We start from the raw sequence: 25,451 nt of genomic DNA on the forward strand, positions 1-25,451 counted from the left end.
TTCAAACTCCAACAAAATTAAGAAATTTACTCAGCTCATCCAAAGATCCTCGTCCATACTTTTCTCACCCAGCAGTTTTACAAAATTCAGTGCACCTGCAACCTACCTTACATAGGGGAAACAGGGCCCACTATACTGATAAGAAAAGATGAATATGTTGGTCGATTGGTAGAGCCTCTGCTACTAATGGCTCAGTTAAGTAAGTTTGAGTGCAGTTAGTAGTTGGAAGGGGACCAATCGTTCGATGCTATGCTATCGGCATACTCTCCCTCGATGAGTCTTTGGACTCCCTGGAGGTGTCAAATAATATTAATAATAATTACATACCTCCTCTACGGTAAAACAGGCCTGTCAGAATATGCACTTCAAACATGTCATAGAATTGACTGGAAAGGCATCAAAAGTCTATATTGCAACAAAACGTGGTTTAGTAAGTTCAAAGAAGCCTGTGAAATGCTGAAACATCATCCCAATTTAAACAAGAATGATGGATTAATAATTCCAAGAATTTAGAATACCCATACAGCATCCAGAACAAACCCCAATAGAAGAAAATCTTAATATGAAAGGACTTGAGGAATTGTTTAATGTAGTTCCGCTATACAACTTTTTTTCTTTCATCTGTATATTATTATACTGCTATGTATGAAAAGTTTATTTTATTGTGTGAATTAATTTTTAATTTTGTATATATTTTTATTTTATTTTTATTTAGTTTTTTTTTTTCACCAGAGGTCAGGCTAGGATAAATAAATAACAAAGCATTTAGATTCATCTTACTTTTGTGTAGAGTCATGTAGCTTGTGTCCAGCACATATGTATGTTTTCCTGATGATGACCTCAATACAGTATTCAAAACAAATATTATTTTCTTAATTATGAGTAAAGTAATTATTCCAACAGTGTGTGTTGTGTCTCCATAAATTCTTCACTATGAAAGAGAAGTTTCAAGATATAATGGTAAGAACAGAAGAAGAGGTTTGTGAAAGAACAAGTGGAAGCAGAAAAGAAAAACATTGGTGAAATGAGACAGATAAAGAAAAGCAGTTAAGTCAAAAAACAAAGCATTCAAAAAATTAATAAAGACCAGATCAAATGATGACAGAATTCTTTATAACTGGATATCATTCCAATTTATATGAATTTACACATAAAGTGAATCATACATCATCAAATTCCTGCCATGTACCCTCAAGGGGTGTACAGGATATGATAGTACTACATGAAAAATTTATATTATTACTACCTTCCTCTCTACAACATTCCTCCAGTTCAGTCTGTTACTTGTCAAGACGCAAATATTATGAGATCTTATATTTCTGTCATCTAGGTGAATTGATACGGCACTTTGTACTGTATCAATCCACCTATATCTTGGTCTTCCTCTGGGTCGTTTTCCTGCCAACCTAGCAGAGAACACTAGTTTTGATAATCTTTCCTCACCCATTCTGTTTAAATGAACATACCACCTGAGATTAGCTCTGCTAACGCATTCCTGGATGCCGACAATGTCAAGTTCTTTCCAAATATCCTCGTTTTTAATATGCTTTACCATTGATGCCATCTGTTCATGCCTCTAATCTTTCTCAGGACTCTCACATCTGCAGTCTCTAGTCTTTGATCAAGTGTTTTACTTCCGACCCAGCTCTCAGATCCATAAGTTAAAACTGGTTTGAACACTGTCTTGTATACAGCTAATTTAGTGTTCCGACTAATTTCTCTGTTATTCCATATGAATTTATTCAACTGACTTCCTACTATACCAGCTTTATTGATTCTGTTGTCTATTTCCATATTTAATTTACCATCTTCACTAAAAATCGTGCCTAAGTAGGTGAAATGTTTTACTTGTTCCACAGGTTCTCCGTTCACAATGCAGTTGACATTTTCAACAATTCTGCCTATTTTCATTGTCTTTGTCCTTTTAATGCTGACCTTCATACCAAATCTATTACAACAGTTATTCAATTTAGTCAGGGTATCTTGCAGACTTGTAGGCGGATTTATTTAGAAGTACAACATCATCTACATAAAGCAAAGAGCTGACATTAACATCTCCAATTTTGATATAATGTTCGATAAAACTTTCCTTCATAATGTGATCCATATAGATAATGAATAACAGAGGGGATAATGTACATCCTTGTCTCACACCAGATTTAACATTAAACCACCTTATTGTACTTCCAACAATTTAACTATTTACAACTCAAATAAAGACTAAGTATTGCTTGATATAATGCCCCATTGACACCATATAACTGTAGCGTATTGAACAGCTTCTCTCTTGGCACCTTATCATATACCTTTTCCAGATCTACAAAACTCAAATAGAGATCTTTGTTATATTCCCATGATTTCTCCACTATTTGTCGTAAAGTGAGGATCTGATCCTGACAGCCTCTATTTGGCCGGAATCCAGCTTGTTCTTCACCAAGCTTTTCTTCTACAATTCTTCTCAACTGTTTCTCAAATATACTTGCATATATCTTACCAGGAACACTCAGTAGGGAAATACCTCTGTAATTCTCACATTCAGTTTTATTTCCCTTTTTATATATGGTTACTATGAGAACTCTACTCCAATCATTGGGAATTCGTTCCTCTGTCCAGGCCTTCGGCACTATGCAGTGCAGCCACTGCAAGACTTTCATACCACCATACGTCAACATTTCTGGTCTAATATTATCTACTCCTGCTGCCTTTCCACATTTTAAGCCTTTGATGGCTTTTCTACTTCAAGTATCGATATGCATTCCTGACTATATGCCTGTTGAATGTTTTTTTACCACTATGCTATCATTGCTTGTTTCATTTAGCAATTTCTCGAAGTAATTACTCCATACTTCAAGGATATCTTTTTCTCCCGTTTTCATATCACCTTTATCATCTCTAACTCCTTTTACAGCACTCTTTCCTCCATTCTTAAGCTTCTTCAACAACCTCCACAATATTTTGCCACCTTCTTGATATTTATTTTCTATGTTCTTGCCAAAGTCCTCCCATGACTTTTGTTTAGCTAGTTTTAAACAATGTTTAGGTTTCTTACATTTGTCTCTGTATTCTCTAAGACCACAAGCTGACTTATTTGCCAGGAACTTTTGATATGTTTTCTACTTTTCCTTCACTGCCTCTTTAACTTCCTGTGTCCACCATGGAGTTCTAATTTTCTATCCTTGCAGACAACTTCACCAAATGCTTCTCTGGCTGAATCAATCAAGGTTTTCTTCAAGGCTTGCCACTAAATCTCTAAAGTTTGGCTCCTGTTCTCAAACTCTTTCATTTTTATTTCAATAATCTTTGTGTATTTTAGTCTACAGTTCACATCTGAGACCCGCTCAACTTTAATTCGCTTTAAAACTTTCTTACATGTTATTCTTTTCAGTATGAAATTCAATTTTATCCTGCTCAAGACTAAATAGTGATCACTTCCAATTTCAAATCCTCTGTACCCTCTGGTGTCCTGAACCAGGGAGAAAACATCACTATCAACAATAACATGGTCAATGAGATTTTTCTCATTCCTTGTTTCTTCTCTCCATGTGAATTTTGCACATTTTTATGTTGAAACATGGTGTTAGTAATAACCAGTCCATGTCCTGAACAGAAATCCAATAGGTATTTGCGATTATTATTAGCTTTGCTCTTTTCTCCAAATTTTCCCAATATATTTTTGTATGTCTGACAATCATTTCCTACTCTGCTATTTAGATCCCCAACAAGAACCAACTTTTCCTTTTTCATTGTGTCAGATGCTTTCTCTAAATCCTCAAAAAATTCCTCCACTTCTACCTTAGAAGAACCTTCTGTGGGACCATAGGCACAAATAAGTTTCATTGTCCAATTCCCCATTCTGATATTAGCCCACATCACTCTACTTGAGACTACCTACCATTCAAGAAGATTAGCCTCATATTTAGTGTTGAATACTATGGCTACTCCTTCTTTTCCTTGATTGTCATTTCCTGAATATAACATTTTGTATTTATTGTTCAGAAAGATCTCCCTAGTTTTTGTCTTTTTTGTTTCATTCACCCCTATTATGTCGATCTGGTACTTATCTAATTCCTCAGCTAGCTTCATTTCTTTGCCATTCAGGCTTCTTATGTTGATAGTACCGATCTTTAACTCTGGCGATGTTGAGTTGGGGTGTTTTTTCAGATTTTTCAGATTTGTTCCAGTAGCTGACTTTTCGCTGTTCACCCTGGTTTCCTGGTGAAAACAACGGGGGCCTTGTTTAACCGGGCGACACCCCAGCCAGCATGAAATTTTGTCATGTTGTACCATCATTTTGTAATTTGGTTTAAGCCAATAAGAATTACAATTTGGTCAGCTAAATTCCAAATTGCCAGCCCATCCTCGTTCGTTCAGTATCCAGGTAGATACCCAACAGGGTGCACTATGAAAAGGTGAGGATTGGACATTAGGTCAGAAGCCCTGGTCGGTTCTCCGCATTCCTTTAAAGGCTATGTGGAGGTCTCCTCTCAGTTATACAGCTTTGACCCAATCATACATTGAAATTAAAATACATCTTTTATTCTTTTTTTAATTTTGAAATAAAAGTTTCACTATTAAACAAAAAGGAAATACACACATGCATATATATATAAAAACTGGAAGAAGACTGTGTGTGTCCATATCAGTGATATATGCAGAATTTTACTGTGATAGTTTTTTTTTTATATGATCTGGTTTTCTTAAGAGAAAAGAGGATACTACTTTGGCTTACTGATGTTTTGACATAGAGGATACACAATCCTTTGGGAGAAAGAGGGTAAACTAAATGGCACAGATGTCCATACCATTGATATACGATACATACAAACATTCTTCTATTTTCCTTTGTAAACAATTACTAACTTTTAACTTTCGTCTTGCATTGAATTTTCTCATTTCTTCTACACTCAGAGGTAGATGACGTCTAGGAGCACAACGTTCTCGACCCTAAAAGAATCATACATTGAAATTAAAATACATCTTTTATTCTTTTTTTAATTTTGAAATAAAAGTTTCACTATTAAACAAAAAGGAAATATTTATTGTTTTCTTTACTAAAACACAACAACCACCATTCATATGTTATCAAATCTGCCAACATGATAAATAAGATATTAACCTTTAAGAGTAATAGGAAAATCAATGATTATCATTATTTATTTATTTTTCCTTTAAGCTTAAGCTTATGGCGGTTATACATTATAGTACAGAATGTCTAGCTAGCATTTTTGCATTATGGGAGATACTGAGATAGCAGTGATATTAGCTTGCTCCACCTTTGCAACGAGTTGCCCGGTGTTGTACCACCTTACCCCACTGCTGAAGATACTTTCAGGCGCAAACTTTCTTTGCTCACACTTGGATAAAGGATTAAACTAAATTTATTATAGTCTAACCAAGTGAAAAATAAACTTTCAACATCTTTCTCTAAATCCAGAGTAATTTAATAAAAAGGTGGCACACCGTTTGGTAACTCCTATAGGTAGAGATGACTTGCTAATGCTTCTGCCTGGTATCTCCACTTGGGCCTGGCTCCCACTGAAGAGACCTCAATAAAGGTCGAAACTAATCTGGGTAGTGGCCCTTCCCTTAATTCATAACAGTATACATATCCGCAAGGAGATGTGTTTTGCATTATGGGATATACACTGCAAGGAGATGTGTTTTGCCTTATGGGAGATACTGAGATAGTAGTGATGTTAACTTGCTCCACCTTTGCAACGAGTTGCACCACCTTACCCCAGTCCTGAAGATACTTTCAGGTGCAAACTTTGTTTGCTCACACTTGGATAAAGGATTAAACTAAATTTAATATAGCTAGCGTTTTTAGCATTAATGTTACTTCTAAACTCTCAATTTTATGGAGTATGAAGACTCATCACAGGAGGCTGAACACTCATAGACCACAATAACTATTAAACCTTGCCTTGAACATGTTCAATGTTTTAAACATTCATTATACCCACTCTGGAAATGCATTCCACTCATTCGCCATCTATCAAGCAAACAATCTCTTTTTCATAAGTGGAGGTTTCTGTGTTTAGAAATTCATAAGGCATGTTCCGGTAATTAGACCACATTTTTTATTAAGCTAAAAGCACAATAAAGAAATAAAACCTGACAAGTTTCGTAAGTCGTTTGACTTACATCTTCAGGGGTAAAAGGTAACTTTTATAAACAGTCAGATGGCTACAACTGTATAGTATGAACTATTAATTTTTTTTGTTGTTGTTTTAACTTTGAGTTACCTTTTATCCCTGAAGATGTAAGTCAAACGACTTACGAAACTTGTTGGGATTTATTTCTTTATTGTGCTTTTAGCTTTATAAAAAAATGTGGTCCAATTACCAGTATATGCCTTATGAATCTCTTTTTCACCTCTTTACTCATGTGACCTTTGTACAATTTCCAGGGATGACCTCTTGTTCATGAATCATCCATTATCCTATGCAACAATTTTCCTTTATCTATTTGGGAGGCGCATCTCAGCAGCTTATATATCTCAGTCATATCACTTCTATTCCATCTATGAGGCTCTGAAGACTACATTCACTCAATCTCTCTCTCTCTCCTCATATTCAATATTCCAAGAGTCCTGAGACATTAGTTCCTTAGTTATTCACCTCTGCACTCTCTCCAACATTTCTCTATCACTGATATAGCCAAGTGACCAAATCTGTACAAAGAAATTCAAATGAGGGCCTGATTAGCACTTTAAAGAGTGGAAATATCACCTCCTTACCTGTGCATGCCAGTACTATTTGCATTATAGCAGCAATTTTTTGGGTAACTCTTAGTACTTTTGAAATGTGTCCACTGAACTTCAGTTCCCTATCCACCAAAATGCTTAGATTCCTCACCTCCTGAAGCAAAGTTCCTCCAATGTAGTAAATCTCATTCCATCTACATGAAGAGGGTGCTCATAAGTCAAGCTTGGAAGAAGTGTGTAAGAAGAGCCCTGGAATTCAGATAAGTTATTCTTGGAATAATTAAGCATATATGAGTTTTTGTTTGAGTAAGAGCTGCTGTAAAAGTTGTGCACTACCATTATTATTAGTGTGAGGGATTTTGTTTTGTTCAAACTTAATTATGAATTCATTGTTATTATTAGACTTTAGAGTGGTAACCAGCAGAGGGAACATGGCAGTGGCTTTGTCATTCCATGACTTTAACTTAGACTTCAGTCGCTTCATTAAATGTGAGATGTGCTATATGTATTATTTCAATTACATAAATGATTTGTAGATGTTTAGAGTGGATGGAAGGAGGGTGTGTGTGCGAAGTGTGACCTGAACGAGGAATTGATGAATGCTAACATGAAATTGATGACAGAAAGTGTTAGTAGCGAGAATGTCGCAGGGATAATGAGTGCACGTTTGAAAGAGATGGATGGTGTGAAAGAGAGGCAAAAAAATGTTAAAAAAATCAGTAGAAAAGAAAACCATAATGGATGTTAAAAAGGACGAAAGTGAGGCGAGAATGGCAGAAGGGAACGAAATTGAGAGAAAACGAATGAAACTGGAAATGGCATGATGCAGGAATTGAAAGTGGAAAAAAATATCGAAAGAATGAATGATAGCGAAAGTTGGACCGAAAGTACGGAAATACAGCAGGATGAATGAGAGTGAAAGTGAGAAGAGGGGTCTAGAGTTAGAAAATTAGAAAGATTGAATGATAGAGAGAATGTGACTTGAGATTTGGAAGTTGAATTGGATTGGATGAAGCAGAAGATGAAATGGATGCAAAATGAAATTAAGAGAATTCGAGTAAAAACTATAAAAACAAATCTTGACGGCATGAAAGAGTTAACAAAAGATGAGCGAGTGGTGTTGTATGGCGACTCCATTATTAAAGGTGTGCTGGATGATAGGATGCATAAGAGGTATGTTTTCCAGGCAGTAAAATAAGTAGAGTGATTGAGGCATTGGATATGAGGACGGAGCGAGCAAAGGAGTTGATGGTTTTAATAGGAACGAATGATTTGCCAGAGGACAAAGAGCACATCAGAATGGATATCATGAGGCTGCTCAGAAGGATAAAAAAGAATAGCAGCGACATGAAGGGTAGTGAGCATGTTGCCTAGATATCACTGTGGTGAGATGAGGCGGAGAGCACGGATTATGAATGATATGCTGGCTGAAATGCATGAGGAGATGGGAGTACAGTTTGTTAATGTGGGAAATGAATTTGAAGGACGAAATGAACTGTATGGGAGTGATGGACTGCATTTGAGTGGTTATGGTGTGAGTCGCTTGGAGAAACTGCTGCTGGAAGATAGAGAAGTGAGTAGAGAGAATGAATCAGATCAAGCAGGAAGTGATATGGAAGAGCAGGAGAGCAAGTCAGGAGAGATTGAAGAGGTGGTTATGAATGGGGAAATGAGTGGTATAGTACAGAAAATGAGAGAAAGGGTGTGCAAGAGGAGCATGGAAACGGGGAGGCTCAGGGTGGACAGGGGTACACAGCGTGAGAAGGGTAGATGCTCCAAGAGGAGGTGAGAGCATGCGTAGACAGGAAAGGAATGGGATGACCAGGGATCAAGAGGAAACAGTTAAAACTGGGGAGAATAGACAGAAAGAGAAATGGCCCCAGTCGAGCATGCAGAGATCACATCAAGTGAGTGGTATCAGTGGAACTAGCAGCAGATCCAGAAATGAGCTGTTGTGTTTGTATACAAATGCTAGAAGTATAAGAAACAAGGCAGATGAAATGGTTGCACTGATTGCGTCTGTTCACCTAAAGATTGTCGGAATAATTGAGACATGGTTGGAAGAGGATGACATCCTGACAGGAATAGAGATGGAAGGGTATGATGTGTTTCATGAGGATAGAAGGGGTAAAAAGGGAGGGGGAGTTCTATTGATAATAGAGAAAGAGTTATGTCCATACAAAGTAGAGATGCAAGAGGGAAATAGTACCAGTGGTTTTGAGGTAGTATGGTGTGAGATAGAGGTGAATGGAATCAAATACTTGGTTGGATGTTGTTATAGACCAGGTAATGTGGATGGTGGTGATAATTAGCCAAGCAAATAAGAAAAGGATGATAAATGGGCGATTTTAATTATGGCAATATAAACTGGAATGAGATAGCAACTGGAAGTAAAGAAAATTAGTTTCTCGAGTTTTTGAGGGATAACTACCTCAGACAGTATGTAACAGAGGGCACACGAGGATTGAGGGTCTTGGATTTAGTCATCTCATCAGAGGATGTAATTATAAATGAGGTATCAAATCATCCCCAATTGGTGAGAGTGACCATGAGGTGATTACCTGGGTGGTTGCCAGCAGTGTGAGGACCTCTGTAAGAAAAGGGTATATGTGGAACTACAAGGGGGGGGGGGGGTGATTATGAAGAGCTCAGGAGACAGCTTGCGGGTGTAGCATGGAATGAGGAGTTAGCTGGAAAAGAGAATGTATTCGAAGGGTGAGAAGGTTAAATAAGGTAGGTGGGAGATGGATGAATAAAGAGATTAAGCATGCGATACAGAGAAAAAGGGCACTGTGGAGGCAGCATAAGAGAAGTGGAAATAACCAATTCCATTAGGTCTACAAAGACCAGGCAAGGAGGGTGACTTGGTTGGTGAGGGTAGCTAAAGAGAGGTATGAACAGCAGTTAGCCAATGAAGCCAAAAAGAACCCTAAGAAGTTCTTTCGGTATGTAGCCAGCAAAATAAAGAATGATTATGGAAGGATGACATTGATTGGAGAAAATGGTATAAAGGCAGCTGTTGCAGAATGTGTCGTGGAGATACTTAATGAGCAGTTCATAAAGGTCTTTCAATGAGTTCCAAAGGAGTGGAAGGAGGGCAAGATTGTGCCACTTCATAAAGGAGGTGATCGAACTCAAGCATCAAACTATAGGCCTATCTGTGTGTCAGGTGTTGTGATTAAGTTGTTGGAGAAGCTTGTGAGAACTAGGATCCAGAGTTGGGTTGACAACAATGGTATTATCTTTGATGGACAGCATGGATTTGCTAAAGGGAGGTCATGTTTTAGTAATCTACTTATTACAATAAAGTGACTGCTTCCTTGGACAGAGGAGAAGGATACACAGTAATATAGTTGGATTTTGCAAAGGCTTTTGATAGAGTACCTCATAAGTTCACAGTTAAACTAGAGCAGATGGGGTTGGATATTAGACTAGTGCATTGGATTGGAGACTGGCTATCTGATAGGAATCAAAAAGTTGTGTATGGAGAAGCGATATCCAGGAAAAGGAAAGTCACTAGTGGAGTGCCTCAGGGGTCTGTTTTAGGATCATTACTGTTTAACTTGTATATTAATGATATTGATGAAGATTTGGATGGAGATATTCAGTTCTTTGCGGATGATGTAAAGTTGGGACAAACCATGAAGAGTAGTGAAGATGTTGTGGCATTACAAGAAGACTTGAATAAATTGAATGATTGGGCACGGAAATTGATATGCGAGTTCAATGTTGCAAAATGCAAGGTTTTATAATTTGGAAAACAAAGATGGGATGCAGAATTTATACTTGGTGAGGATATATTGTTGGAGGTGGAGGAAATAAGAGATCTGGGGGTGATAGTGGAAACTGGAAATTATACATCCCTTGTTAGATCTGAAACGGGCGATCTCACTCTAAATGAGATTACCTTTCCAGAGTCTAACAGATGATATCCATTAAATGAGCATACTTATCATTTGGCACAATTTAACAATGTTTTAAAAGAAATAACAACTGGCAAATTAGAATAAGAACTGTTTGTATTGTAGCTAGTGTGTTTATACTCGAATGTAACTGTAAGTCAACAAAAAGGGCTCAGATGAGAGTATTTATCAGTGAATTTCTACACGTGAAAGAATGCCAACAATTCGGTAAGAAGGGGCAAAGGTCGCCCAATACTACAATAGCAGTGTAAGCGTCCTCTAAGAAAATATCAAGACGCATACATTCCCGAAATTGGAAAGCCCCATATGAAGAACAGTGAAGTCACCCAGTTGGGGACAAATCAGAAGGACGAAAGGAGAGGTCAAACTCAGAAAGGTGGCGCTCTTGGGGAGCGTTTAAAACCTGCAACACAGAATTGAAACTCCCCCCCCCCCACTTTGTTTGTTCCTGTATTTTCACCGTGTGCTTCGAGTAGTCATCGTGATTCAGCTCTTATCTTTAAGAGCTGATCTCCGAGAAATCCCAGTATGGCACCGCCACAGAGCACGGCAAATTTTGAACACAGGCCGTCGGTAAGGAATAACATCAACGGAAATCCTTAGTAAAGAAACCGAGCACCCCCTATCCAGGGAAAGCACGTGATTCCCACAACAGAACCAAGGCAGCCAGAACTTCGTAAGAAGGAAGGATGGAGAAAATCCCGAAGGAACCTGAGATAGTGTAGATAAGTACTTTTATATATTCTAGCCCTTTAGAGAACTTGACTAACAGAAACGGAAGAAAGTGTAACTCGAAATTTCTGATAAGGATAAGCATGAAGAATTATATGATGTGTGAATGACTCTATACCATTAGACTGAATTCTGAGAACTGTTAACTTACTGAAGATTCTGTCGTGACCTACTTGAGGGAGATTAATAATACCTAGCTGGCTCCTATTAAGCGGTAAAGAAAATATTTGATAAGTTGAAGGAGTAGTGTTGTAAAGATTAAGAAATCCATGTCTATCTAAGAATGAGAGAGTGAGAGAAACGTAAGAGTTTTAATCTAGCATTAATATCAATTTTGTCTTTGTATTGTAATTAATTATGAATTCATTAAATTTGTATGTTACCATTCATGCTTGTTTTTCCGCCCATGTTGACTGACCTAGACCTTTCATAAAAATACGAACCTGGTGATCATATAAGCGCGTGGGGATTTCTAAGTAAGAAAGGAAAGGGGGGCACGACTGCAAACAGACTAGAAAACCTACTGCTTATGATTTCAAGTGAATTATTTTAATAGCATCTGATACTCTATAACCATCCTTAGGCTGAGTTTGACTCTGTCCTTAAAGCCCAGGCTGGCGCAGGAAATAAATTTGTCTGAGCAAATGTGGATGACTTATAGAGATCAGGGAATAGGTATTTTCTGGGGGCCCAAAATAATAGAAATTGTCAGCTAAGCAGTAAGATCATATACTCAGTGTTAGGCAGATGATTTACGGATATATAAGGGTTAAAGATAGCAGACAGAGGCCAACATATATAATAAGGTAAGGGAAAGAGTAGTGATCATTAAATCAAATAGCATTAATCAAAGGGGAGATAAAAACAGACGTAATACCCTGGAAACTGTATAAAGAGTGTGAGTAGGGGAGTGAGAGGCAGGCTTTTTTTGTGCAGAGTTGTGAATGATTGGACTGCCTTGCCTGAGAGTGTGTGTCTGCAAGGGATTTGAGTGTGTTTAAGACACAGTATGATGAGCTGTGTGTGTGTGATAAAAGGACCTCCCAGATGAGTCTTTGGACTCCGTGAGGTATTGGGGTAATAATAATAATAATAATAAAAGTTATGTACTATGACCAATTCCATTGGCCAAAGTGCATAACTTTACAAGTAAATGGAATGAGGTCTCCATTCTTCTGTCCAAAGCATGAATCTATTCAAATCCTCTTGTAATAATAATACATCAGAGCTTCCTGACATTGCTCTTCCTAATTTAGCATCATTAGCAAACATCTGAATATCTCCTTTCACACCATGAATTATATCATTGATATACAAGTTAAACAATAATGGTCCAGAGCAAGATCCTGTGGCAGCCCACTTATCACCAATCTGTTTGGGACACTGTACCTCTATACAATTTACTGGCTCCTATTAGTCAACCAGCCTTGTAACCAAGCTACCAAACTACTATCCATTCACATCCAGTACAATTTCAACAGTAGTTTATCCTGTAGTACTAAATTAAATGCTTTGGCAAAATCCAAATAATTTATTGTATAACCATCTCCCCCATCCAATATGCTAGTCACCCTATTATAAAATGTAACTAAAGCATAATCTCCCCTCAACAAACCCATGCTGCTCTCTCGAAAGATTTCCATTCTCACCAATCCAGGTTTGTATTCCATTTCTAACCTACCTCTCTGACACTTTCATCACCACACTTGATATAGACAGTGGCTTATAATTAGATACTACTGACTTGAATTCTATCTTATGCAGTGGAACTATTTTTCCTTCTTTCCACTCTTCTGGGACTGTTTCTATTTCAAGATTTTTTATTGAACACCCAAGTCAAGAGCACTGCCAGCTCTTTTGCACACTCCTTTAATAGATGTGATATTATCCTATCCAACCTCATGGCCTTATTAACATCAATGTTACTAAATATCCTAGTACTTCCAATTCTTGAACTGTCAGTTTTCTGTCCTCCTTCATATTGCTATTTAACACTACTCTTAGTCCACTACATGAAATATACTAATGAAATACTCATTAGACATTTTCACCATATCTTCAGCAGATGCTACTTGTGTTCCTCAACAACTAATCTTCTATATTCACTTTTTCTTCTACCAGAAGCATAACAATAGAATTCTCTAAGGTTTTGCTTTAGTGCTTCAGACAATCTATTTTCATATGCCAATTTCTCTTTCCTTAGATCACTTTCCTAGCTTGCACCTTATACTCTTCATGCTGATGATGAGTATAGTTCTTGATATCTCAATCAATGTTCTATTCAGATTTTGCTACTAAGTCCCCAAGGTCTGGTTCTTGTTCAAACAATTTCATTCTTTTTTTTTTTTCCCAATAATATTCGTATTTCTGAGTCTACAATTCATCTCTGAAGCTGCTCAAAACTGATTCTTTTTTTTTTTTTTAAATTCCATATATTTTGCTTTTCAATATGATATTCATTTTTATTCTACTTAAAACAAAATGGTGATCACTTCCTATTTCAAATCCTCACACACACACACACACACACACACACACACACACACATGTTCTATCATAATTTCATCATCAGATTCCTGAAATGTACCCTCAGAGGGTGTACAGGATGATTATATTATGATAACATTACATGAAAAAGTTACACCATTAATAACATTTGGTCAACAGTTTTCCTCCAAATTAATCATTTTTCCATGAAGACACCGACATTATCAGATCTTATATTTCTGTATTTTAAGGCAGTTTTTACTGTATCAACCAATCTACATCTTGGTCTTCCTCTAGGTCTTTATCCTGCTAATCTTTCCTCTCCCGTTTTATTTAAGTGATCATATCACCTGAGATTAACATGCTAATGTGAATGATAACAATGCCAAGATCTCAGAAAGCCTCATTTTTCAATAAATAGATATTAATCAGTCTAAATTAATATGATGCTACCATTGATACCATCTGTTCACTCCCTTAATCATTCTCTAAACTCTCATATCTGTGACCTCCAGTCTTTGACCAAGTGTTTTATTTCTAACCTAGCTCTCTGATCCATAAGTTAAAATCTTGTACAGCTAGTTTAGTGTTTTGACTAATTTCTCTCTTATTCCATATAAATTTATTCAGTTGACTTCCTAACATACCAGTTTTACTAATTCTGCTGTCTATTTTCATATATAATTTGTCATCTTTGTTAAAAAATTGGCATAAATAGCTTAAATGTAATAATTTATTATTATTATTATTATTATTATTACGTGCACCTCCATAATTGTTCCATAGGTTCTCTATTCAAGATTCAGTTGATGTTTTCAATGTTCCTGCCTATTTTCAATGCCTTTGTATTCCTAATTTTCCTGCAAAATTTATCACAGCAGTTATTCAGTTTAGTCAGATAATCCTGCAGACTTGTACTGGATTTATTCAGAAGTATAACATCATCTGCATAAAGTGCTAATAACATCACCAATTTTGATATTAGATTTAATATCACTTTCCTTCATAATGCGATCCATACAGATAATGAATACCAGTGGAGATAATGTGCACCCTTGTCGCAAACCTGATTTACCATCAAACAATCCTCCTGTACTTCCTTCTATTCTAACTGCTGACTTACAGCTTAAATAGAGACTATTGTATTGCTTGATATAATGCCCCATTTATACCATATAATTGTAGTGTTTTGAAGAGCTTTCCTCTTGGCATTTTGTCTTATGCCTTTTGCAGATCAACCAAACTTAAATACAGATACTTGATATATTCCCATGATTTCTCAACTATTTGTCTTAAAGTGAAAATCTGATCCTGACAACCTCTATATGGCCTGAATCCAGCTTGTTCTTCACCAAGCTTCCCTTCCACAATTGTTATTAGCTGTTTCTGAAGTATATTTGCATAAATTTTACCATAAATAAACACTTAATAGAGAAATTCCTCCATAATTCTCACATAAAACAACTCTCATGTGTATAGACTACATTAGCCCATTGGTGTCTTGTCCAATTTTTATGGATACAGCACCATTAAAAACATGCTCTATGATGAGCTGTGGATAAAAGGCTGCAGACCACAGGCCTTTGGGCATATAGGCCTACTTGTTGCATATGTCTTGCCAGAGTTTGTTAAGATATCTACACACCTGTGCTTGAATGGAGCAAACTTGCAAGCTGACCTGCCATGATGTGTTGATTACATTTTGTTGTTATATCCAAAAATCTGTCTTCATGCCCTGTGGTAGAGAGAGAGAGGGGGGAGGGGGGGGGAAACCTCTTAAGAAATATCTGAACACATTCCATTGGTTTGAAATGCTGTATAGAATATTTCAAACTAATGGAATACAATGCAATGTACAATTCCAACTCTCTTGCAATATCAGTAATTCTGCAGCCTTCTAATAATTCTCCCCCCCCACATGAAATCTTCTAGATGATGTCTTTGGAGACATTACAAGACATCCAATTTTGCAACTTTATTCCTTCATGAAAAGAGTTTCCTTGAACCACAATTTTCTTAATGCAGCCTTTTGCCTTTCATCTTGCTGAGTGCTACCATGTGACCCTTCTTTGCATGCATGAGAAATGAATGTGTCCCTGCTTTCTACTCAGAATCATCAGTTAACAGATTGCCACAAGCTGATTCATCTGAATTTGCAGTTGTGATCTTCAGCAATAGTTTTCATCCTTAAGTTTTGGACACCAGTGTGTGTGTGTGCGTGCGCGCGCATATAACAAAAATTTATTATTATTAATGAATTGATTTATAAATTATTATTAATATTAACAATGATTTATTATTTATTTATGTTCTTTTCGAGAGCAAATCCAATACCTGGGTAACGAAGACCACAGCATAAAATTATTATGGGAAGCTGAAATGCAAGGAGTAATCAACAATAAGAACATGAAACATCGGTTAGTAAATTTGCTTGGTGAAAGAAATGAACATCGGAGCCTTCTAGCAGAATCAGAACAATTCTTCAATATGAACTCTTTTGTTAAAAAAACAAACAGGATTTATCATATCATTTAGGCACAAATTGCAGTGATCCTACTACAGAGCCTTGTGCCACACCACTAGTCAACTGCTTTCGTCTGAATTCTGCTCCTCCATATCCACATTTTGGTATCTGTCCATCAGTCACCCTCTAAATCATATTGGAGATGAATAAGAGTGCCATATTCATCTCCATTTCTTCTAATTTTCTAAGAGTACCATGTAGTATTCTGTGAAATACTTTTGCAAATAGCAGATTCATCATATAACTATTCCCTTCATCCAAATGAGCTGTTTCTGTCATATTATTAAAAAAATTATACACTACTAAAATATGATTGACCTCCTCACAAAGCCATGCTTCACCCTCATTGAGTATCACAGTCTTATCCGCCTATTACTTAATAATTCTCTTCCAGTACTTTTATCACCATTCCTGAGATTCCGATTGGTCTATAATTTGCTACCAGTCTTAGTCCTCCATTATGCAAAAGAATTATTTTGCCCTCCTTCCAGTCTCTTGGGACTTTGCCAGAGCTGAGACTTTAATTAAAGAGCCTAGGCAGAGGCATTGGCAATTCCCTTGCATATTTTCACAAAACATGAGTTGATATCCCATATAATCCCATAGCCATATTTACAGAGATTCTGCAATATCCTAAGAATCAATCTCCAGTTTCTCCAGTTCTCCCACCTGTGTTCCCACATCTATCACAGCAGTAACCACACGTGTATGGTATACCCTTGCAAAGTGGACATTCAGCACTCATTAAGGTTATCCTTCCATAGTCATTCTTCCTCTTACTTGCCACATAATGAAAGAAATCTTTGAGATTTCCTTTGGTCAGCTAGTTTCTTCTCATTACTTGATTTTGTCTTCCTTACCATGCCAGTCACCTTTCTTACCTTACCTTTGTACTGTTCACAAGCTTGCTGATCACTTTCATCCTTTTATACTCTCTACACTTTTTTTTTTTTTTTGAAGCTCATGGTCAATTATACTACTCATTCATCTACCACCTACCTGATTTACCCTTCTGACTTTGCTCCTTAACTATCTCCCATGCACTATTAATATCCTTCCATTGCAGGCATTTAATGTCATGGAACAGCTTCAAGTTCCTCCTAAGCTTGTCATAATTCTGCCTTGTAGTTCCACATATACCCTTCTTGACAGAATATTCCTCACGTTTTACAACTTCCCAAGTCAATACCGTGTGGTCACTCTCCTCAATCAGAGGCAAAATGGCCACTTTGGTTATGATAGCCCTTCTGATCCTATGACCAGACCCAATACTTCCATACCATAGTCCCCTTCATCACATGCTGTCTCAAGTAATTACCTCTCAGAAGGTATATAAATTCCATTTTCTTCCTGTCATGTGATCTTTCTTCCTTCCAATCTATATCTCCATAGTTGAAATCTCCCATAATAATTACCTGACTACACTCATTGTGCTAATTTGCTGATGCATATCTTCCAGATCATTTCTGGAACTCCTCCCATGTCATAAGCGACCAACCATATATTTTGTCTTATCAGTCTCAATCTTACACCAGCATGCTTCAAAAGAACAACCACTCTTTCACCTGTCTCCTTTTTTTTTCTTTTATGCAATTCATCTGCTATTGTAAAATCTCATACAATAAGTTAATTTAGCTAACTTATTGAGCTCAGTTTTACAAGGGTGTCAAATCAAAATATTAAAGAAAATGTGATGTACTGGTTTTGTTTTATATAAAAAAAAAAAATGAATTAACTACTTTGTGTAATGTATTCAATAGTACCTATGTAACTATAGTGTTTAAAAATAGAAGAAAGGGATTATGCCTTATTAGTATAGTGAGTCAGCAAAAAAAAAAAAAAAAAAAAAAGGATACTAAGCTGGCCACATTAAAGAAGGAATAAGATAAGCACATCAAAAAGGAAAGTTTCGTAACAAATTGTAAACGTTTAGGCATCTAAGACAAAGACTTGGCAAAAGAGAACACGTGTTACGTCATCACGCTGGAGGATGATGGTGGACATTTCAGGAGTAGAAACAAAGAACGAGAAGGATTTTTAAGGGGGATGAGCAAGAAAAAAAAGAAAGGGAAAGGAAGGAAGGAGGAGATGACTGAAAGTTCTTGGCTGGAAGTTTTGTTAACTCATACATCTTGACTCTGAGAATACTCACATGGTTTGGAGTTTCGTCGATGGTCCTTTTCCCTGAAGTTCTCCAGGCAGTTTTTCCCCAAGGCACATCCGCTGATATATCACACTGTAAAATTCGATGCAGCATCATACATTTTTACGATGTTTTATTACATCGATTTTTCAGGAGTCACATCCGAAATTCAAAGAATTGTAAACTTGTATATAATAGATGTAATTAATAATAGCCCATATGAAATTAGCCCAGAAAAATTTACATGATACTGTAGATAGAAGATATATGAGTGTGTATTTCAAAAGAAAATCCCTTAGAGAGCAGAAGTATGTTAGAATTACCTACATAAGTAATACAAAATGCTCATCTGTAGAGATCCCGAGGAATTAAACATGCTAAAATAAAGTAAACAAGTATCTAAAAATAGAAGTTTAGGGGCAATTACCTTAGAGTTCAGAAATATATTTGATGTATCACTTGGTATAGGGTAGAATGGAAACCCATTGTAACCAAAGAAGTCCGACACCGCCATCAAGGTCGATAGAAAAAGGGGGCGGTATACATCAGAAGCTGTTACGGTCTGCTGAAAAAAGGATTAAACTAAACTTCAGGGAGATAGAAGTCGGAACTTTCTAGAAGGAAAGGAGATAGCATGTGATAGGTATGGGGATCTCAGACCTTGGTTCAAAGTTTGCGCTGGAATATCTGGGGTCTAAGAAACTTCGTGCAGGGTCCCATGAGAGGCGAAATAAAAAGGTCAAGAATCGACTAAGGTGAATCGACAAGCGTGCATTGGGAGATGTGATGCCAGGAGAAGAGGGGGGAGGTCGATCCATGGAATCCCGGATGAATTTGTGGAGGGTAACCGGAGGCAAAACCTTATAGCGCAAGCAGCAGCTCAGGACCCGGATGACAAGGCTTTGACCGTCAGACCATACGTCTTAGTGCCTACAATGCCGAAAGATCGAGCTCCAGTGCCGCAAGAGATTCCAGAGGAGAACACAGTTTCCATGACACATTTGAAGCGATAGAACAAGCCTTAACAAATGGGGGGGGGGGATCTAGAATAAGCCCGAAGAGAAGATACGACTAAGTGCAATTGTGCCTATGAAAGAATTCATGTGAATTAAATTTTTTTGTTGAAAAACTTTCTCTTATATATGATGTGAAGGACTGTTTTGGATAGACTGAATTCTTAGAACTGAAGGATGTAATAGATTGAAAACTTATTAGCATGGAGTGAATCTGTTTTTTTAGAATAATTTGAAGGATATTAATGAAAGTTTAAGCTTACGTTGTATTGTGTTGAAATGATTTAAAAGAATTGATAAGAAAATTATAGAATTTAGATTTGTAATGGTGTGAGAAGTTGGTTGCTAAGCGAGTGTTACATTTTTTTGTGAAAGAATTGGAGATTAGTCAAAGCATGATAATTCCTAGACTGTAAATGGGCTGATAGTTATTTGATATATATAAGTAATTGTTTGATGATTTACGTCTTTGATTTTATAACATGCCTAAGAGTTGTCCTATGTGATGTTTAATTTTGATGCTTAGCTTTGAGAGGAAATGATAGTAACATCATTTAAGTGTATACATTGTATTATTGTCTTAGTGTGAATAAATATGTTTGTTTTATTTATAAGAAGTGCCGTCTGACATTTTAGCAACTGCACTGTTCTCAAATAAAATCCGATCCTGTAAACGGGAAAGAAATTAAACCTCGATACGAAATTTTAAGTTAGGAGTTAGCCAGGACTGTAATTAACTGTATAGAGGTGCTTTACTGGAGGCATAAACAATTTCTTATGCCAATTAGAGATTTTTAGTGGTGCAGTCTGGAATAATGGCCTATTGCCGGCAAAGGTTGGTTGATTGGTAGAGCCTCTCCTACTAATGGCTCAGTTAAGTAAGTTTGAGCGCGGTTAGTAGTTGGAAGGGAACCAATCGTTCGATGCTGTTGGCACACTCTCCCTCGATGAGTCTTTGGACTCCCTGGAAGTGTCAAATAATAATAATAATAATAATAATAAAATAAATTTCTAGAAATCTATATACTGAAAGTAGAGAAAAGGTATTAAGATTAACTGACTATATAGAAAGGTAGCGGATAAGGATAAAGTATAATAAAGTTATTATTAAAACACTTAAGGAATAGAACAACGTAGTTAAGGATATAAATTAAATTAAATTTTAATAAATATTTTCCGATATTTCGGCAACGTCACATTGCCATTTTCTAAAGGAACTTACACAAAAAAGTTAACGTGCGCATAGGCACTACAACACAGAAACTGAGAATGAAGAGATGAAGCTATTGTTCTCCTAACAGTCCTGATGGTGCCCTCTAGCAGGCTAAGTAGGTGTTCTTGGCCGTTGGGCTGAAGGTCTGCAGATGTAGGCCTCCCAAATTTGGGGCAGTCGCATACAACCAAATTTGTTGAGGTTTGGAGAATTTCTTAGGGCTGAGGCTGATTCCATAAAGAGTCTTTCAAATTTGTATTTGCTACGGTGTATCACTGTAGTTTTCTTCCACCGTATTCTGCGGCGTGTATCCAGAGCATGGTCCGCAAGCCCAGAATGACTGTATTTGTGAAAACGGATGTAGTCCTTGTGTTCCGAAATTCTGATATTCGCTGTCCTGCCTGTTTGTGCCAAAGTAAGACAGTTTACAACTGCAAGGGACCTGGTAAACACCAGGTAGGTCTAGGGGAAGTGGTTGGTCTTTAGTGGGCTCTTCATTCCCAGTTTCTGTGTTGTAGTGCCTACGCGCACGTAACTTTTTTGTGCAAGTTCCTTTAGAAAATGGCAATGTGACGTTGTCGAAATATCGGAAAATATTTATTAAAATTTAATTTAATTTATATCCTTAACTACGTTGTTCTATTCCTTAAGTGTTTTAATAATGCATAACCAACGTATAAGCCTGTCTACGAGAATAATAAAGTTAACGAACGAAAATATAGAAGACAAGTCAAAAGAAATAGATAGAAATATTACAATGGCACAGTAACATTAGTAAATTTATATTAAATAAAGAAACCTCAACATTTTACAACGCATTACAGCAGGCCGAGCTCTCCGTGATCTCAAGATCAACTCACCGGGATCTGATGGATATACATCGAAGGCGAAATTATAGTCTCCCCAGCTACCTAGTAGTGCAAATAACTGAGGAAGGAAAGAAAGAAGGAAGGATATTGTTTGCTACTTGAACCAGGACAACCGCGACGGTATATAGCATACTGAAACGTCCAAGTTAAAGAAAGAAGTATCCATATCAAGGCAAAGACATACGAGATGTTCCGAAGGAAACTTTGTTCGTAGTAAAGGATTGTTTATAAAAGAAAAACTGTGAGTAAACAAGATGTTCTGGATCGTAAATATGTATAACTATATGTATGTGTTAAGCAAGAATCTGTTCTAATTCTATAAAATGCTGAGCAGTGTGTTCGAGTTGTGTGTAGGCAGAAATGTATATGTATTATTGTGCAATGTATTTTTCTGAAGTTAGTTGAGCTGGGAGAAACAGCTTTTCACATTATAATAAATTTAGTTTAATCCTTTATCCAAGTGTGAGCAAACAAAGTTTGCGCCTGAAAGTATCTTTAGGAGTGGGGTAAGGTGGTACAACACCAGGCAACTCGTCACAAAGGTGGAGCAAACTAACATCACTCCTATCTCAGTATCTCCCATAATGCAAAACACATCTCCTTGCAGATGTGTATAATGTTATGCATTAAGGGAAGGGCCACTACCCAGACTAGTTTCGACCTTTATTGAGGTCTCTTCAGTGGGAGCCAGGCCCAAGTGGAGATACCAGCCAGAAGCATTAGCAAGGTCATCTCTACCTATAAGAGTGATGTTAGCTTGCTCCACCTTTGCAACGAGTTGCCCGATGTTGTACCACCTTACCCCAGTCCTGAAGATACTTTCAGGCACAAACTTTGTTTGCTCACACTTGGATAAAGGAATAAACTAAATTTATTATAGTTTAACCAAGTGAAAAATAAACTTTTAGCTTTTCCCATTATTTGTCTAGTATGTAATTACAATTTTCTAGTTAGAATAAATGTTTTGTTGAACAACATTCTGATCTTATCATTGCTTATGCACTATCTAAAAAAATTTAAGAACCTGTGTATTAATTAAATATGGCCATGATCTGCTGTAAGGATAAGAGAAATTAGACTAGATATTCCCTTTAACCCATTTTTTGATTCCTCACTCTCTATTATTCAGTCTGACTGGTGTAGTCGTAAAATAAATAAATTTGCCAGACTGAAAAGTATGAAAAATGTCTGCTACATGTGCGATACGAACAAAGGGCAAGAGCAGAAAAAAAAAAGGGGGGGATGCAAATTAAGATAAGAGGAAAATAACATCGTAATATAGATAAGCTTTGTGAGACAGCGCATAGATCCAGTATAGAGGCCTAAATATAAGGCGAGCAAGATTTTCTTTAAACTGGCGCAGTCTAAGAAATAATACCATCAAAACTTTACGATTTTTACAAATGGCGCAATCAACAACAAGGAATTTTACACTATCATCAGCAGTACCCCTCCCTCCATTCTACCTTCTCTATCCTTGATGTAAATACTAAACCCTTCACATTCTATCCCTATAACTATCTACTGTCAAGTAAGTCTTGCTACTGCCTATAACTTTTGGCAAGGTAGCACTAACTAATGCCAAAAACTCCTTTCTCTTGTTCCTAATACTTCTGGTATTAGTATTTAGAAACTGCAGCATCCCTTCCAACCACCTTCACATCCTGAACTGACTACCCTATTCAATACTGTTGCTTGAGAAACTAGATTTCACATTTCTTGGTCATTCTCACACTCACCTCATGAGGTGTCTTCACACACACACACACATTTTAAAAATAGATATTTAATGACTTTAAACCGAGATAAAATATAAAGTTTTAATGAGAATAATACAACTAGTTTCAGCCTTCATCAGGTATCCACTAAAGGTAGAACACAATAATAAAAATTGAAGTTACAAAAAACTGAGAATTACAGGCAAAAATGCAATACATAATTGACAAAAAAACGTTGTATTTTTCAAGTTGTTCTATCCAACACACCATTGTCTGTTGCGTGCGTGCTTGTAAGTTCTCGAGAATGCAAATATTGAACAACTGCAGTATGGCTATCAGGGATGTTGTAACTTAAATTGCTGTTCAAATGTTCAGGATTAAGGAGGATTTCCCTGGATTTCACGATTTTCCTTTCAAACTCATCACTGAACTAAGACTGAACAAATGTATGGAATGGAGATGCTACCTTTAAAATTAGTAGTGTCCATAGTAAGTACACTGCCTAGGAGGATCTGGAAGAAATTTCTTAATCGTTTTTTCAGAATATCCATTTTGTTTAAAGATCAGAGAAAGGTGATTAATTTTTTTTTGGAGTTCATCTGGTTCATTTAAAAGAGAGCGTGCTTTGTGTCCTAAGGTAGAGATAGTTCCGAGCTTTTGTGGTGGAAAGTGATGAGATTGACAGCGCAGATATCTATTAGTACGAGTGGGTTTTCTGTATACAGAGATTTTAAATCTATCAGAGCATCGTGTAAGAATTACATCCAGGAACGGAAGGCAGTTATTTCATTCTAGTTCGGCAGTGAATTTTATATTTTATATTTCATTATTTACTAACATCCCTACTGAGGAGGTATTAACATTACTGAAGAACAAATTGTCAAAAAAGATATTTGCTTTATTAAAGCATTCTATTCAATCTGGCTACTTCAGATATAGGGAATCCATTTACAAACAGAACTAAGGCCTAGCAATGGGCAACCCTCTATCCCCCGGTTCGAAACGAAAGCCATATCGTCCTTCTCACTGAAGCCGAAACTTTAGAGACGTTATGTTGACGACATTTTCATTATATGGAGTCATGGGCACACATCTCTCATGGATTTTCTTCATCATCTTAACAACAAGCATTCTAATATAAAATTCACTGCCGAACTAGAATGAAATAACTGCCTTCCATTCCTGGATGTAATTCTTACACGATGCTCTGTCCTTAAAAAATACATCAGGACGTTTTTCACTACACTACCTAAAATCCATTCTCTTATAAGCCATCCGAAGCCTATTCATCACAACCTAAAATATCCAGGTGTATACAAATTATGGTGCGACTGTAATATTACTTACTTTGGACAGACTAACAAATCTATTGAACTATGTATAGAAGAACATAAGAGAGACATCTCCTATAAAAGATCACATGCATCAGCGCTATCCAGTCATGTTCTTTTCTCAAACAATCCTCATGATGATCTACAAAGTCACTCAGTTTGTTGGGATAAATCCGAAAACATTTTTCGCTGCAGTGATGAGGCTGAAAGGAAAATCGTGGAATCCAGGGAAATCGTCCTTAATCCTGAACATTTGAACATCGATTTAAGTTACAACATCCCTGATAGCCATACTGCAGTTGTTCAATACATGCATTCTTGAAAACTTACAAGCACGCATGCAACAGAAATGGCGCGTTGGATAGAACAACTTGAAAAATACAATGTTTTTTTTTGTCAGTTATGTATTGCATTTTTGCCTGTAATTCTCAGTTTTTTGAAACTTCAATTTTTATTATTGTGTTCTACCTTTAATGGATACCTGATGAAGGCTGTAGAAGGCTGAAACTAGTTGTATCATTCTCATTAAAACTTAATATTTTATCTCGGTTTAAAGTCATTAAATATCTATTTTTAAAATGTACCAGAACAACTGAGTAGAAGCTCAGGAATACATATATATATATATACAGTAAAACCCCATTTTTACGTTCCCACAATTTACGTTTTCCTGCCATTTACATCACTTTCCGTTGGTCCTGTCTTAAGGCATATTCTTACGATATATTGTTTTCCGCCATTAACAACTTGATGTGGACGTTATTTCCTGTGATTTGCGTTTTTTTTCTCGGA

At 36.7% G+C, this 25,451-nt stretch overlaps 1 protein-coding gene across 1 annotated transcript in view; it reads right to left on the reverse strand.

The window, feature by feature from the left end:
- Nucleotides 1-25,451, reverse strand: part of LOC150100826 (peripheral plasma membrane protein CASK-like) — a 710,225-nt gene that overhangs the window by 467,516 nt on the left and 217,258 nt on the right. Inside the window, exon 8 of the mRNA XM_090401913.1 lies at nucleotides 4,861-4,944. Within this exon, the coding sequence (XP_090258039.1) occupies nucleotides 4,861-4,944 (84 nt within the window). The remainder of the gene's footprint in view (nucleotides 1-4,860; nucleotides 4,945-25,451) is intronic.

This window comes from Typopeltis vanoorti, chromosome 12, assembly GCF_054136105.1.
Source record: "Typopeltis vanoorti isolate ZY-2024b chromosome 12, IOZ_Tvanoo_1.0, whole genome shotgun sequence".
Taxonomy (NCBI): Eukaryota; Metazoa; Arthropoda; class Arachnida; order Uropygi; family Thelyphonidae; genus Typopeltis; species Typopeltis vanoorti.